Source organism: Schistocerca gregaria, chromosome 9, assembly GCF_023897955.1.
Source record: "Schistocerca gregaria isolate iqSchGreg1 chromosome 9, iqSchGreg1.2, whole genome shotgun sequence".
NCBI classification, from domain to species: domain Eukaryota; kingdom Metazoa; phylum Arthropoda; class Insecta; order Orthoptera; family Acrididae; genus Schistocerca; species Schistocerca gregaria.
The window spans coordinates 120,726,109-120,740,003 of record NC_064928.1 but is presented as its reverse complement, the minus strand read 5'-3'; the positions used below and the strand labels follow the sequence as shown (position 1 = coordinate 120,740,003).

Below are 13,895 nucleotides of genomic sequence, written 5' to 3'. Positions count from 1 at the left end.
TCCCCCTCTTTTCCTCTCCTTCTTTTCCAACCCCACTCCCTTCTCTCTCGCTTCCACTTCTTTCTCTTCATCTTCACCTTACTCTCATTTCCCTTCCTCAGTTTTTCCATGTCTACCTCTTCTTACATTTCTTTCTGGTGTACTCTCTGTACTCTTTTCATTTCATTGTGCAGCTGCAAAGTCATCTGTTCAGAGAGCTGCCTCTTTTCCACTACCCCTCCTTGTGTCCTTCTCTTTCCCTTCCCCACTTCCATCAGCTCTGGCAGCTGTTTTCAGTGATCAAACATCGATAATCAGTCACATCATTCGTATTGTCTGTGTGGTTATGGTGTGAATGTGTGTACTATTGCTGGAAAAAGAGCTAGCACTCACAAGCTAGCGTGAATGCAGTTTTCTGTTAAGCGTTTCTGTGCCCCGTGCATCAATCCACTATATGTAAGTGGTTACCTTTCCCTTGCCTTTGTCTATCATAATTGGTGCTTTATACACATCATCACTGTCTGCAGCAAGTACATACAGTGAGACAGTAGGACAATCTCTTAATGTAGACACTTTCCCAATTTCTTGTCCATTTAGCATAAAAAAATGAAAAACCTTTTGACACAAAATTAGCTGATTCCAACACAAAATTTACTGACTTTGACACATGTCACTAAATTTGAAAACTGATTGAAGCTTTTTTTCAGTGGTAGTATGCAAAAACTTACATTGTGGTAATAGCAATTATTGTTTTTGATCCTACGGGGACTGGTTAATAAATGTGGATGATATTGCAACTGCAGAAAATGTAAGAAATTAATTACATTTTGTTGGGACCGAGGTATTATTTAATCTTAAATGTTATATACTATGTATTAAGCTTATTATAATGTACAACTTTTAAATGATTCCAGGATACAAAAATGGACCTTATGAAGAGAAAACTGAGACGTGTTGTGAAAGAGCTGACACTACGCACAGAAAAAATAATAGTGTTGACCCTTCCCCCAGTACCTCGGCTCTCACATAAGCCCGATCACTGGCAGCGCCTCGACGATTACAATACATGCATCAAAGGACGGGAAAAGTGTACGTATGAAAGAATGTATTTGCCTCCTCATATATATTTCTCCTGATATGAGAGTACCTTAATAAGTCAAAGAAAAAATCACTAATGATTTGTTTCTCTGTTAATATCAAACATTTCTCAACATTGTCTTCTTCGTTGCATGCAGTTGACTGAGCAAGATTTTTATTTTATTTTCCTTCATCACAAAAGCAGCTTTTGGAAAACGCTGCAAAATATTCTGTTATTCGTTGATCATTTCATCTGATTAAAACAACAGTACAAGGAAAAAATAGATTGTTACTTGCCATAAACATGACACATTAAGTTGCAGACAGGCACAGTGAAAAGAGACTTACAAATTGGCTTTCAGTTAAAGTCTTCGCCAGAAAAGGAAACGCGCACAAATCCATGTTGAGACAAGCAAGTGCGCATCGCGCTTACATGACAGCCATCTCTGCTACTCCAGTCCGAGCTGCTGGAAATGACTGGGTTTGTGTGTGCGTGCATGTGCGCATGCGCATGCAGTGTTGTGCTACTGAAAGAGCACATCCTTGAGCTTCAGTCATGGTGACTTCTCAATCCAGTAGGTTATGTTGCAAGTGTATGGGCACATAGGGCAGTTATACAAAAGAAGCCATATGCAGAGTACAGAGCAGCATGTTACTTAGGTTTCCACACACAGGATGGTTTGTGCAGTAGCTTTTTTCCATAATATTGGAGATATTCCCTGTAGAATAGGTATTTAGAAAGAACACTGGTTACAAAGAGGAGACTAAGAAAAGGTGATAGGTGTGTTAGGGCAAAGAGCACACCCTGAGGAAGAAATCACTTCATGCGTAATAAGAAAATGGCAGGAGAGCTGGATTGCAGGTACAAGAGAATGACATGTGATTCCCCCCACCTCCACCCCCACCCCCCATTGTGAGGGAGGGAATTCAGATGAAATAAAAAATGTGTTTGACATGTTTGGTGAATGGTCTCAGAAAATAAAGGAAACATAAATTACGAACAAAATACCTCTACTGCCCATCAAAGTAATTACCATTAGCTACAACACCCTTCCAATATCAGTTGTAAAGCTGTTAGAAACTGTTAGCAAATACATCTTGTAGAATTGCTCAAAGCACCTTGGTTTTGCACAATTGGATATCCACAACTCTGTTGGTTCTTTTTTTTTTTTCATGATAGAAAAGATAACCAGCCTTCAAATACTTGAATAAACATTGTTTATTGCGATTGAAATTTCGACATGTTGTCATTTTTAAGTGCTGTGCGATGTTGTGACCCACTTGTTAATACAAAGCTGTGATCCAGTTATGACACCTACTACGTGAAATTTAAACTTCAATGTTCCCATCATTATTTCACCAGCTCTATAACATATATGGTATATCAAACAACTGATAAATTTACACCATCTCTTGCAAAAACTCTTACACAGCATGACATAGCTTTGTATTATTACAACATCCCACAGTGTTTGAAAATAACAACTTGTCAAAGTTGCCATAACAATAAATAATGTTTCAACAGCCAACAGTGAGAATAATTTCATTTAAAAATTTCACAAAGGCTTTGGGCCCCAGTTATCATGAACCCTTATTATTCTTCAAATTTGGCACCAGTAGAATACATTTTGTTTCCTTGTATTAAATTAGCTCAAAAGGCCTATGGTTTGCAGACATTGAATGTGACTACAGTGCTTCTAGTGATTCCACAAGAAACATTTGTTGACATTTTCCAACAGCTTCACAGTCTATGTCAAACTGTGTTGCAGTTAACGGTGATTACCTTGAAGGCTGGTAAAGGTATTTTATTTCCTTTATTTTCAGAGATCATTCACCGAACTTTTCAGATGCACCTTGTACATTCTACCCTCGAGTTTATTCACCCAATTTCTAGCAAGACATAGGCCTTAGCCGACATATTTGAATAGAACAGGACATCAACTTAATAGTAACAGTGCTCTCGCTCGAGAAATTGGAAAGCTGTTTCCTGTATACCAGAGGCTTGGCCAAGAACGAAAGAGCTAAAATAGCACATGAAACAGTAGACAACATTGTATGAATGAATCACTTGTGGTAAAAGCTGAACAAAATAGTAGAGAAGGTATCTAGGGATAGAGCTAGAGATTTATCTTCGTATAGAAGAGAGAGGAGAATGGCTGGATCACCGTACAGAATTAGTAATGTAGGATGTGTGTTCAAAAAGTATTGCCCTTTGGTTGCCAGAAGTATTTTTTTTTTTTTTTATTTTGAGATGCAGAACCCTAGTCCCCTTCAAAATAGTTCCTTGGTAATGCACACACTTCTCGAACCATTCCTGTGATCAGCAGACCCTCACACCCTGCATGATGTCTTCTCTACTCAAATTGTGTTCCTTTCAGGGGTATTTTCAGCTTAGGAAATAGACAAAAGTCGCACAGTGCCCCATCGGTTGCATAGGGGCTTTAACAACAGAAATGTCGTATTCAGCAAGGAAAATGGGAACTGGACGTGCAGAATGGCCAGGTGGGCTATCATAATTGAGCTGCCAAGCTTTTGCTGCCAACAGACCCCATCATTAGTGCCGCAAAGCATCCAGAAGGTGACAGAGGGCCCCCAGTAGTATTTCTTAGTGACAGTGTGGCTTCATGGTGCACAGTTGGGTCATACCCATTTCTCATTGCCTATGCAACCAGTGTCCAGGATGCCTCGTGCAGTGTCCAAATGGTGTTGCTTCTGCTCCATTGTCAGCAGTTATGGTACAAATTTCACAGTCACACATTATGCTCAAATCTTCTGTCAAAATAGAATGTGCCAATACAGTTCTTACTCCTGCCTTATTTGCAAATTCTGGTACTGTGACACAGCTGTCTTCATTTCATTTCATTTGGTTTGATTTATTTATCACCCTTGTCTCTAGTCATTATAAAAGAAATAGGTTTTGTCATGTATGATCTTACATAGATAATAGGACACGAAAGATTTACAATTTATATGTTGGCTAATAAAATATCCTTACATATAGTATGAAACCATACACATAACATTTGCTTTAACACCATTATACATTGATACTACATTCACACACATATTCATACACACTTGTACCCTCTGGATATATGCTGACTTTAATTATCTATTTGATTAATGATATTGATGTGCATGAGGCATCCTGGACAGTCAGAACAGTAACCCCAACTTTCTGAACACTGATTACATAGGCAATGAGAAGTAGGTATATGGATATGACCCAGAATCTGAGATGCAATCATCACAGCGGAAACATTCGATATCCCAGAGACCAAAAAAGCACACAGTCCGAAGCAACTTCATGGTGTTGTTCAAAATTTTCTTCAACTCTAATGGGGTGGTCCATCAAGAGTATGCGCCATGAGGTCACACTATCAGTAAGGAATACTATCCGAGGGGTCCACTGTCAACTTTGTGACGCTTTGCGGCACTAATGTGTGGGTCTATGGGCAGCAAAAGCTCGTCAGCTCGATCACGATAACCTACCCAGCCATTCTGCACATTCAGTTCAGATTTTCCTTGCCATATACAACATTCCTGTCATTAGGGCCCCTACGCCCCCAACGTGACTCCGTGTGACTTTTGTACTGTAATGTAACGTGGCGAAACATTTTTTTGTATGGTGAAGTTTGGGATGTGTATCATTGCTTAACACAAGAAAAACAATATACCACGCCATATTATGGATATCCTCCACCAAATTAATAATATGTATCTTGTGTAATCCAAGCTGCTGCTTCTTAATGCTGCCGTAGGTTCATCTGGATGTTACTGCATCGCCACATGGGAATCATGAAATGGTTGAAATAGGTTCCAGTTTTTCTCATTCACAAATAGTTTTATTTCATACACTACATGCTCGGCAGCAAACTACCTGTGTAAAATTGACTTAATACTGTCTCATGACTGACGTGACTGGTGTGACAACAATCTATCAGAACTCTGGAGATCGGAACTTGCCCTTCAATATATCCTCTCTTCCCGTTACCCACCAGGCCTCAACCTCCGCTAATTTCAAGTTGCCGTCCCTCGTACATCACTTCTCACTCAACAACACCTTTGCCTCTGTACTTCCGCCTCGACTGGTGTGTGTGTGTGTGTGTGTGTGTGTGTGTGTCCTTCCTGATGAAGCAACCTTGGGTTGCGAAAGCTTGAAATTTCTGTGTGTGTTTGTGTGTTTTCTATTGTGTCTATCTACAAGCGCTTTCTCGCTTGGTAAGTCGCAGCATTTTTTAAATATATATTAAGTTTTTAGAGTTATACAATTAAAAGTTTTACATCCATCTTCCCAAATTATGTAGAAATTTTCATGAAATAAAAGTAACTAATTTCGTGCAAAGATATGAAAGTATCTGTTTCTGAAGACTGTAAATTACATGTTTTATCATTGCAACAATACCTTCGTTAATTTGCATACATCATTTTACTTACTTAAAGGTTAATCACCCTATCGTTTACAGGTGAACACAAAAGTCACACGGTGCCATGTTGGGGGGTGTGGGGGTGCTAATGACAAGAATGTTGTATTCAGCAACGAAAATCGGAATTGAATGTGCAGAATGGCTGGGTTGGTTATCATGATAGAGCTGCCGAGCTTTTGCTGCCCACAAACCCAGTCATTAGTGCCGCAAAGTGTCCCGAAGGTGGCAGACGGCCTCAAGTAGTATTCCTTAGTGACAGTGTGGCCTCATGACATATACTTGTGATGCACCACCCCATTAGATTCGAAGAAAATTGTGAATATCACCATGAAATTGCTTCAGACTGTGCACTTTTTTGGTCTCTGGGATATCGGATGTTTCCTCAGGGATGGCTGCGTCTCGAATTCTGAGTCATATCCATACACCAACTTCACATTAGTGTTTAGAAAGTTGGGGTTATTGTTTCCAATGCCCAGGATGCCCCACGCAGCTTCTAAGTGGTGTTGCTTCTACTCTATTATCAGCAGTTATGGTAGAAATATCATAGCTGACAGTTGGTTCAAGAATCATAAAAGAAGGCTGTATACATGGAAGAAGCCTGGAGATACTGACAGGTTTAAGATAGATTATATAATGGTACGACAAAGATTTAGGAACCAGGTTTTAAATTGTAAGACATTTCCAGGGGTAGATGTGGACTCTGACCACAATCTATTGGTTATGACCTGTAGATTAAAACTAAATAAACTGCAAAAAGGTGGGAATTTAAGGAGATGGGACATGGATAAACTAAAAGAACCAGAGGTTGTACAGAGTATCAGGGAGAGCACAAGGGAGCAATTGACAGGAATGGGGGAAAGACATACGGTGGAAGAAGAATGGGTAGCTTTGAGGGATGAAGTAGTGAAGGCAGCAGAGGATCAAGTAGGTAAAAAGACGAGGGCTAGTAGAAATCCTTGGGTAACAGAAGAAATATTGAATTTAATTGATGAAAGGAGAAAATATAAAAATGCAGTAAATGAAGCAGGCAAAAAGGAATACAGACGTCTCAAAAATGAGATCGACAGGAAGTGCAAAATGGCTAAGCAAGGATGGCTAGAGGACAAATGTAAGGATGTAGAGGCTTATCTCACTAGGGGTAAGGTAGATACTGCCTACAGGAAAATTAAAGAGACTTTTGGAGATAAGAGAACCACTTGTATGAACATCAAGAGCTGAGATGGAAACCCAGTTCTAAGCAAAGAAGGGAAAGCAGAAAGGTGGAAGGAGTATATAGAGGGTCTATACAAGGGCAATGTACTTGAGGACAATATTATGGAAATGGAAGAGGATGTAGATGAAATGGGAGATAGGATACTGCGTGAAGAGTTTGACAGAGCACTGAAAGATCTAGGTTGAAAAAAGGCCCCGGGAGTAGACAACATTACATTAGAACTACTGAGGGCCCTGGGAGACCCAGTCCTGACAAAACTCATACCATCTGGTGAGCAAGATGTATGAGACAGGCGAAATACCCTCAAGACTTCAAGAAGAATATAATAATTCCAATCCCAAAGAAAGCAGACGTTGACAGATGTGAAAATTACCGAACTATCAGTTTAATAAGTCACAGCTGCAAAATACTAACGCGAATTTTTTACAGACGAATGGAAAAACTAGTAGAAGCCGACCTCAGGGAAGATCAGTTTGGATTCCGTAGAAATGTTGGAACACGTGAGGCAATACTGTCCCTACGACTTACCTTAGAAGCTAGAATAAGGAAGGGCAAACCTACGTTTCTAGCATTTGTAGACTTAGAGAAAGCTTTTGACAATGTTGACTGGAATACTCTCTTCAAATTCTGAAGGTAGCAGGGATAAAATACAGGGTGCGAAAGGCTATTTACAATTTGTACATAAACCAGATGGCAGTTATTAGACTCGAGGGGCATGAAAGGGAAGCAGTGGTTGGGAAAGGAGTGAGACAGGGTTGTAGCCTCTCCCCGATGTTATTCAGTCTGTATATTGATCAAGCAGTGAAGGAAACAAAAGAAAAATTCGGAGTAGGTATTAAAATCCATGGAGAAGAAATAAAAATGTTGAGGTTCACCGATGACATCATAATTCTGTCAGAGGACTTGGAAGAGCAGTTGAACGGAATGGATAGTGCCTTGAAAGGAGGATATAAGATGAACATCGACAAAAGCAAAACGAGGATAATGGAATGTGGTCCAATTAAGTCGGGTGATGCTGAGGGAATTATATTAGGAAATGAGACACTTAAAAGTAGTAAAGGCGTTTTACTATTTGGGGAGCACGATAACTGATGATGGTCGAAGTAGAGAAGATATAAAATGTAGACTGGCAACGGCAAGGAAAGCTTTTCTGAAGAAGAGAAATTTGTTAACATCAAGTATAGATTTAAGTGTCAGGAAGCCGTTTCTGAAAGTATTTGTTTGAGTGTAGCCATGTATGGAAGTGAAACATGGACGATATAGTTTGGACAAGAAGAGAATAGAAGCTTTCAAAATGTGATGCTACAGAAGAATGCTGAAGATTAGATGGGTAGATCATATAACTAATGAGGAGGTATTGAATAGGATTGGGGAGAAGAGAAGTTTGTGGCACAACTTGGCGAGAAGAAGGGATCGGTTGGTAGGACATGTTCTGAGGCAGCATGGAGGGTAAAAATCGTAGAGGAAGTCCAAGAGATGACTACACGAAGCAGTTTCAGAAGGATGTAGGTTGCAGTAGGTATTGAGAGATGAAGAAGCTTGCACAAGATAGAGTAGCATGGAGAGCTGCATCAAACCAGTCTCAGGGCTGAAGACCACAACAACAACATGGTAGAAGTTTCAGTTACACATCATACTCAAATCTTCTGTCAAAATATAATGTGCCAATACAGTTCTTACTCCTACCTTAGTTGCAAGTTCTGGTACTGCGATACAGCTGTCCTGATTTGATTTGATTTCATTTGGTTTGATTTATTTAGCATCCTTGTATCTTGTCACTATAAGAGATACAGGTTTTGTCGTGTATGATCTTACGTAGATAATAGGACACGAAAGATTTACAGTTTATATGTTGGCTAATAAAATATTCTTACATATAATATGAAACCATACCCATAACAGCAGTCATAATATACGAAATTAAAATAATAAATGCAAACAATTTATTTTTCAAATGGACGCAATATGGAGAAGAAAATAAGCTGCTCTGTTTGAATGATAATGATTCGTGGATTCCTTGACATTATAAAACTCTTATGTTTTATCACTTTTGATGATAATTTTCTTTGGTAATTTTATGCAGATAAAGAGCACTTTCATGATACATGGCTCTTGTGTGAATTTCTCTATGAAAATTATCTCTATTTCTTGTTTTGTAGCTGTGAACTTGACTGTTTAACACAGAATATTCTTGGTGTATCTTCAGAAACAATACATTTTCATAAATATAAATACTTGGTAGGGTCATGATTTTTAGTTCCATAAAAAATTGTACATGATTTTCTGTTTGTCTCCCATTTTATTGTTCTTGTTGCCCTCTTGTTAAGCACAAATATATGCCTTGTCAGACTGGTGTTCCCCCAAAATATGATGCCATATCTTAACATGCTGTGTACGAGTGCAAAGTACAAACATCTCTTTGCATCAGTGCTACAGGAATTTTTTAGCATTCTAAGAAACAACAATACTGACCTAATTTTTTTGTTTAATATTTCTGTATGTTCTCCCACATTAAATTTTCATCTAACCATATTCTTAAAAATGTAGTGTGGTGTTTGCTCAAAGTTCTACAGTTAGGATGGTTCCTAGTTTGTTTGTTATATGTCTGAAGTTTCTTTTTACAATTAATTTGTTGTCCCTAAATCACATGATTGCTTCTTCTGCAGCTATTGTGACTCTCTCCTGTAGGTCAACTTTATTCGTATCATTGACATACAACTAGTGTCACTGGCAAACAGTACTGTATCTGCTGCTTAACTAGGGCTTGGTATGTCATTTATAATTATGAAGAACAGCAGTGGTCCCAGTACAAAGCTCTGTGGTACCCCATACATGACTTTTTGGAATGCTTTGATACCTGTTTTTAGAAAGATAGAATTTCAACCAGTCATATGTTACTTCATGAATCCCTTAGCAGTATAATTTCCTGACCAATAAAGTATTGCCAGTGACACCAAATGCCTTAGATGTCTACATACCTTTTTGTCAATTAACTAATATTTGATTTTTATTAAGAAAATGACAGTCTCTTAAGATCTACCCTATCGGATACTTGTGAAAAATCCAGTTAACAGTGATTCAGTTTGGTAGTTGATAAAATTAGACTGGTTGTCCTTGTAAATTGGCTTGACAATAAAATATTTTAGTTTTTCTGGAAAGACTCCTGAGTTTCTTAGCTGCTATTAAACTTTTCTGTAAATTTTCTTGTATGGTTCTAATGCAGTAGTATTTCTGGCAGATTTGTTTAAAATTCTGAGTGTGTCTGCTGTTTTTTTCCCCTAGGTTACTCATGTCTTAGCTATTATTTTAATTCAGATTCACTTGACAGGAAGTGAGACATCCTAACAGTGCCTGTAACTTGCAAGAAATGACTCAGACTTTTTATCTACATCACAGGTCAATTCCATGTCCCAAGTTGCATTTTTTAAAAGTTTTGATCAGAAAGCCTTATGCTCTCTTCATCAATAAATCTCCCTGTAATTATCACATTCCATTAGAGCCTTATTAGATGTATTATTTAAGATCAACATGACTGCATTATGATCTAAAAACCAAGTATCTATTACTAAAGTAATATTCTAGAGGGAAACATTCCACGTGGGATAAATGTATCTAAAAACAAAGATTCTGTAACTTACCAAACGAAAGCATTGGTACGTTGATAGAGACAATAACACACACACACACACACACACACACACACACACACACACACACACACGAATTTCAAGCTTTCGCAACCCACGGTTGCTTCATCAGGAAAGAGGGAAGGAGGGGGAAAGACGAAAGGATGTGGGTTTTAAGGGAGAGGGTAAGGAGTCATTCCAATCCACGGGAGCGTAAAGAGTTACCTTGGGGGGGAAAAGGTAAGTCTTTCCGCTCCTGGGATTGGAATGACTCCTTACCCTCTCCCTTAAAACCCACATCCTTTCGTCTTTCCCTCTTTCCTGATGAAGCAACCGTGGGTTGTGAAAGTTTGAAATTTGTGTGTGTGTTTTTGTTTGTTATTGTCTCTATCAACGTACCAATGCTTTCGTTTGGTAAGTTACAGAATCTTTGTTATTAGATATAAAGTAATATTCTCATACTTGTTCTTATTGAGAAATCCATGCTCAATTATTGTTTCAGATTCATTCATGCATCTGATGTCTTAAACTACTGTTGCTGTCATATTAATAAGATAAGAACAGATTGATTATTTCTTCTTGTTTTTTAGCAACAGTTTTTTTCAATATCTTTGAGAACAATTGAAGTTTTAGTTGATGTTTGAGTTAATTTAGCAGCATTTCAAGGTTTTCCGGGAAAAAAGTAAAATTGTCTGATGGTGATCTATACACACACACAATAATAATCATTCTGATTAGATTAGATTTATTTTCATTCCAATTGATCCAGGATTTGCAACTTCTGTGAGCTTCGGGACTGTCCTCCATAACATGATGCAACACAGTGACTCAGGGGTACAAGACATCAGTTGCACTCACCAGTGGTGCTGTGTATGTCCTTGCTGGAATCACAGAGGCACATACTGTACCAGAGAATGTACAGTGCTTATTGCAGCACAAAGTGGTTCTATGAGAATGCAACTACAAATCAACAGAAACTTTTAAAGAAATGTAGAGTGTACAAATTTGGACACTTTCACTTTGTTGAGGTCCTCCACAATTCGGAGGTTCCCCTGCTAATGCTGGAGGTACTTGGTGGTACCTATTTTACATACAGTGGAGTTAAGGAAGGAAAAAATATCTTCATTAGTAAAATTTCTATCTGTCTGTTCTGCTCATACATAAATTGAAGTTTCATGCTGCACTTTCTGTCTGTTATGTTCGAGCTGATGTGAGGAACAACTGTAAGGATTTTGACCCAGTTTGCATGTATAATTTATAAGTATTTTGTGGAAATTGGCTGAACTATAACGAATTAAAGTTCCTCGCCACCGTCAAAATGGTGCCATTACTGCCTAGTGGTACAGCCGCCAAAACTCTACGGAACAGCCGAGCTAGCTCAAAATCCCTGTCGACACTGGTAGCCTGGTGGTAAAGTATGTGTTTGGAAACCAAGATTGTGGTATCATAAACCAGGTGGAGCACTGAATTTTAACTCTACCTTTTCAACATTGTATACACTTCTCAGTGATGTGGAGGTTATCCAGAAATTAAATGTTATTTGAATTCAGTGTCAAACTCTAGGTTCCCTTTGCCCAGTTAGGTAACTCATTACAAGCATGCAAGTTGTTGTTGTTGTTTTGCTGTTATTATTATTATTATTATTATTATTATTATTATTATTATTATTATTTCTTTCTTTTGTCTTGATCAAGCACGACTTCCTTTTAACTGTACGGTGTATGTTACATTGCATTTAGGAACTTTCGGGTAATTGAATATGTATCAATAATTACAGATTTCTGTAGTTGTATATATACATTTGGATGTAGCTGTATTGTGTTGATGTACTGGTGGATATTGTGTGGCATGACTCCTGTAGTTGATAGTATAATTGATATAATGTCAACTTTATCCTGGTGCCACATGGCCTTGACTTCCTCAGCCAATTGGGGGTATTTTTCAATTTTTTCTCCTGTTTTCTTCTGTGTATTTGTTGTATTGGGTATTGGATATTTCGATTAGTTGTGTTAATTTCTTCTTTTTATTGCTGAGTATGATGTCAGGTTTGTTATGTGGTGTTGTTTTATCTGTTATAATGGTTCTGTTCCAGTATAATTTGTATTCATCATTCTCCAGTACATTTTGTGGTGCATACTTGTATGTGGTAACGTGTTGTTTTATTAGCTTATGTTGTGTGGCAAGTTGTTCATGTATTATTTTTGCTACGTTGTCATGTATTCTGGTGTATTCTGTGTTTGCTAGTATTGTACATCCGCTTGGGATGTGATCTACTGTTTCTGTTTGTTGTTTGCAAAGTCTGCCTTTATCTGTTGTGGTATTGGGATCTTTAATAATATGTTTGCTGTAATATCTGGTGTTTATTGTTTTATCCTGTATTGCAATCATGAATCCTTCCATCTCACTCTATATATTGCCTTTTCTTAGCCATGTGTTGGATGCGTCTTGATCGATGTGTTGCTGTGTTAGATGATACGGGTGCTTGCCATGTAGTGTTTTCTTTTTCCAATTTACTTTCTTCGTATCTGTTTATGTTACGTGATCTAAAGGGTTGTAGAAGCGGTGGTGTAGCCGATGTCTTTATATGAGTAATTGCTTTGTGTATTTTGCTAGTTTCTGCTTGTTCTATAAAGAATTTTCTTAAATTGTCTACCTGTCCATAAGGTTTTTTATGTCGATAAATCCCCATCCTCCTTCCTTTCTGCTTAATGTGAATCTTTCTGTTCTTGAATGTATGTGATGTATTCTGTATTTGTGGCATTGTGATCGTGTAAGAGTGTTGAGTGCTTCTAGGTCTGTGTTACTCCATTTCACTACTCCAAATGAATGGGTAAATATTGGTATAGCATAAGTATTTATAGTTTTTGTCTTGTTTCTTGCTGACAATTCTGTTTTCAGTATTTTTGTTAGTCTTTGTCTATAATTTTCTTTTAGTTCTTCTTTAATATTAGTATTATCTATTCCTACTTTTTGCCTGTATCCTAGATATTTATAGGCATCTGTTTTTTCCATCGCTTCTATGCACTCGCTGTGGTTATCTAATAAGTAATCTTCTTGTTTAGTGTGTTTTCCCTTGACTATGCTATTTTTCTTACATTTGTCTGTTCCAAAAGCCATATATATATCATTGCTGAATACTTCTGTTATCTTTAGTAATTGGTTGATTTGTTGCTGCCAGTAGTTTTAGATCATCCATGTATAGCAAATATGTGATTTTGTGTTGGTATGTTCCAGTAATATTATATCCATAATTTGTATTATTTAACATGTTGGATAGTGGGTTCAGAGCAAGGCAAAACCAGAAAGGACTTAATGAGTCTCCTTTGTATAATCCACACTTAATCTGTATTGGCTGTAATGTGATATTATTTGAATTTGTTTGGATATCAAGTATGGTTTTCCAATTTTTCATTACTATGTTTAGGAACTGTATCAATTTAGGATCTACTTTGTATAATTACAATATCTGTAGTAACCATGAGTGGGGTACGCTATCAAAAGCTTTTTGGTAATCAATGTATGCATAGTGTAGTGACCTTTGTTTAGTTTTAGCTTGATATGTCACCTCAGCAT

At 37.7% G+C, this 13,895-nt stretch overlaps 1 protein-coding gene across 1 annotated transcript in view; it reads left to right on the top strand.

The window, feature by feature from the left end:
* LOC126292199 (uncharacterized) overlaps positions 1-13,895 on the top strand; it is a 154,350-nt gene that overhangs the window by 91,029 nt on the left and 49,426 nt on the right. Inside the window, exon 5 of the mRNA XM_049986052.1 lies at positions 894-1,068. Within this exon, the coding sequence (XP_049842009.1) occupies positions 894-1,068 (175 nt within the window). The remainder of the gene's footprint in view (positions 1-893; positions 1,069-13,895) is intronic.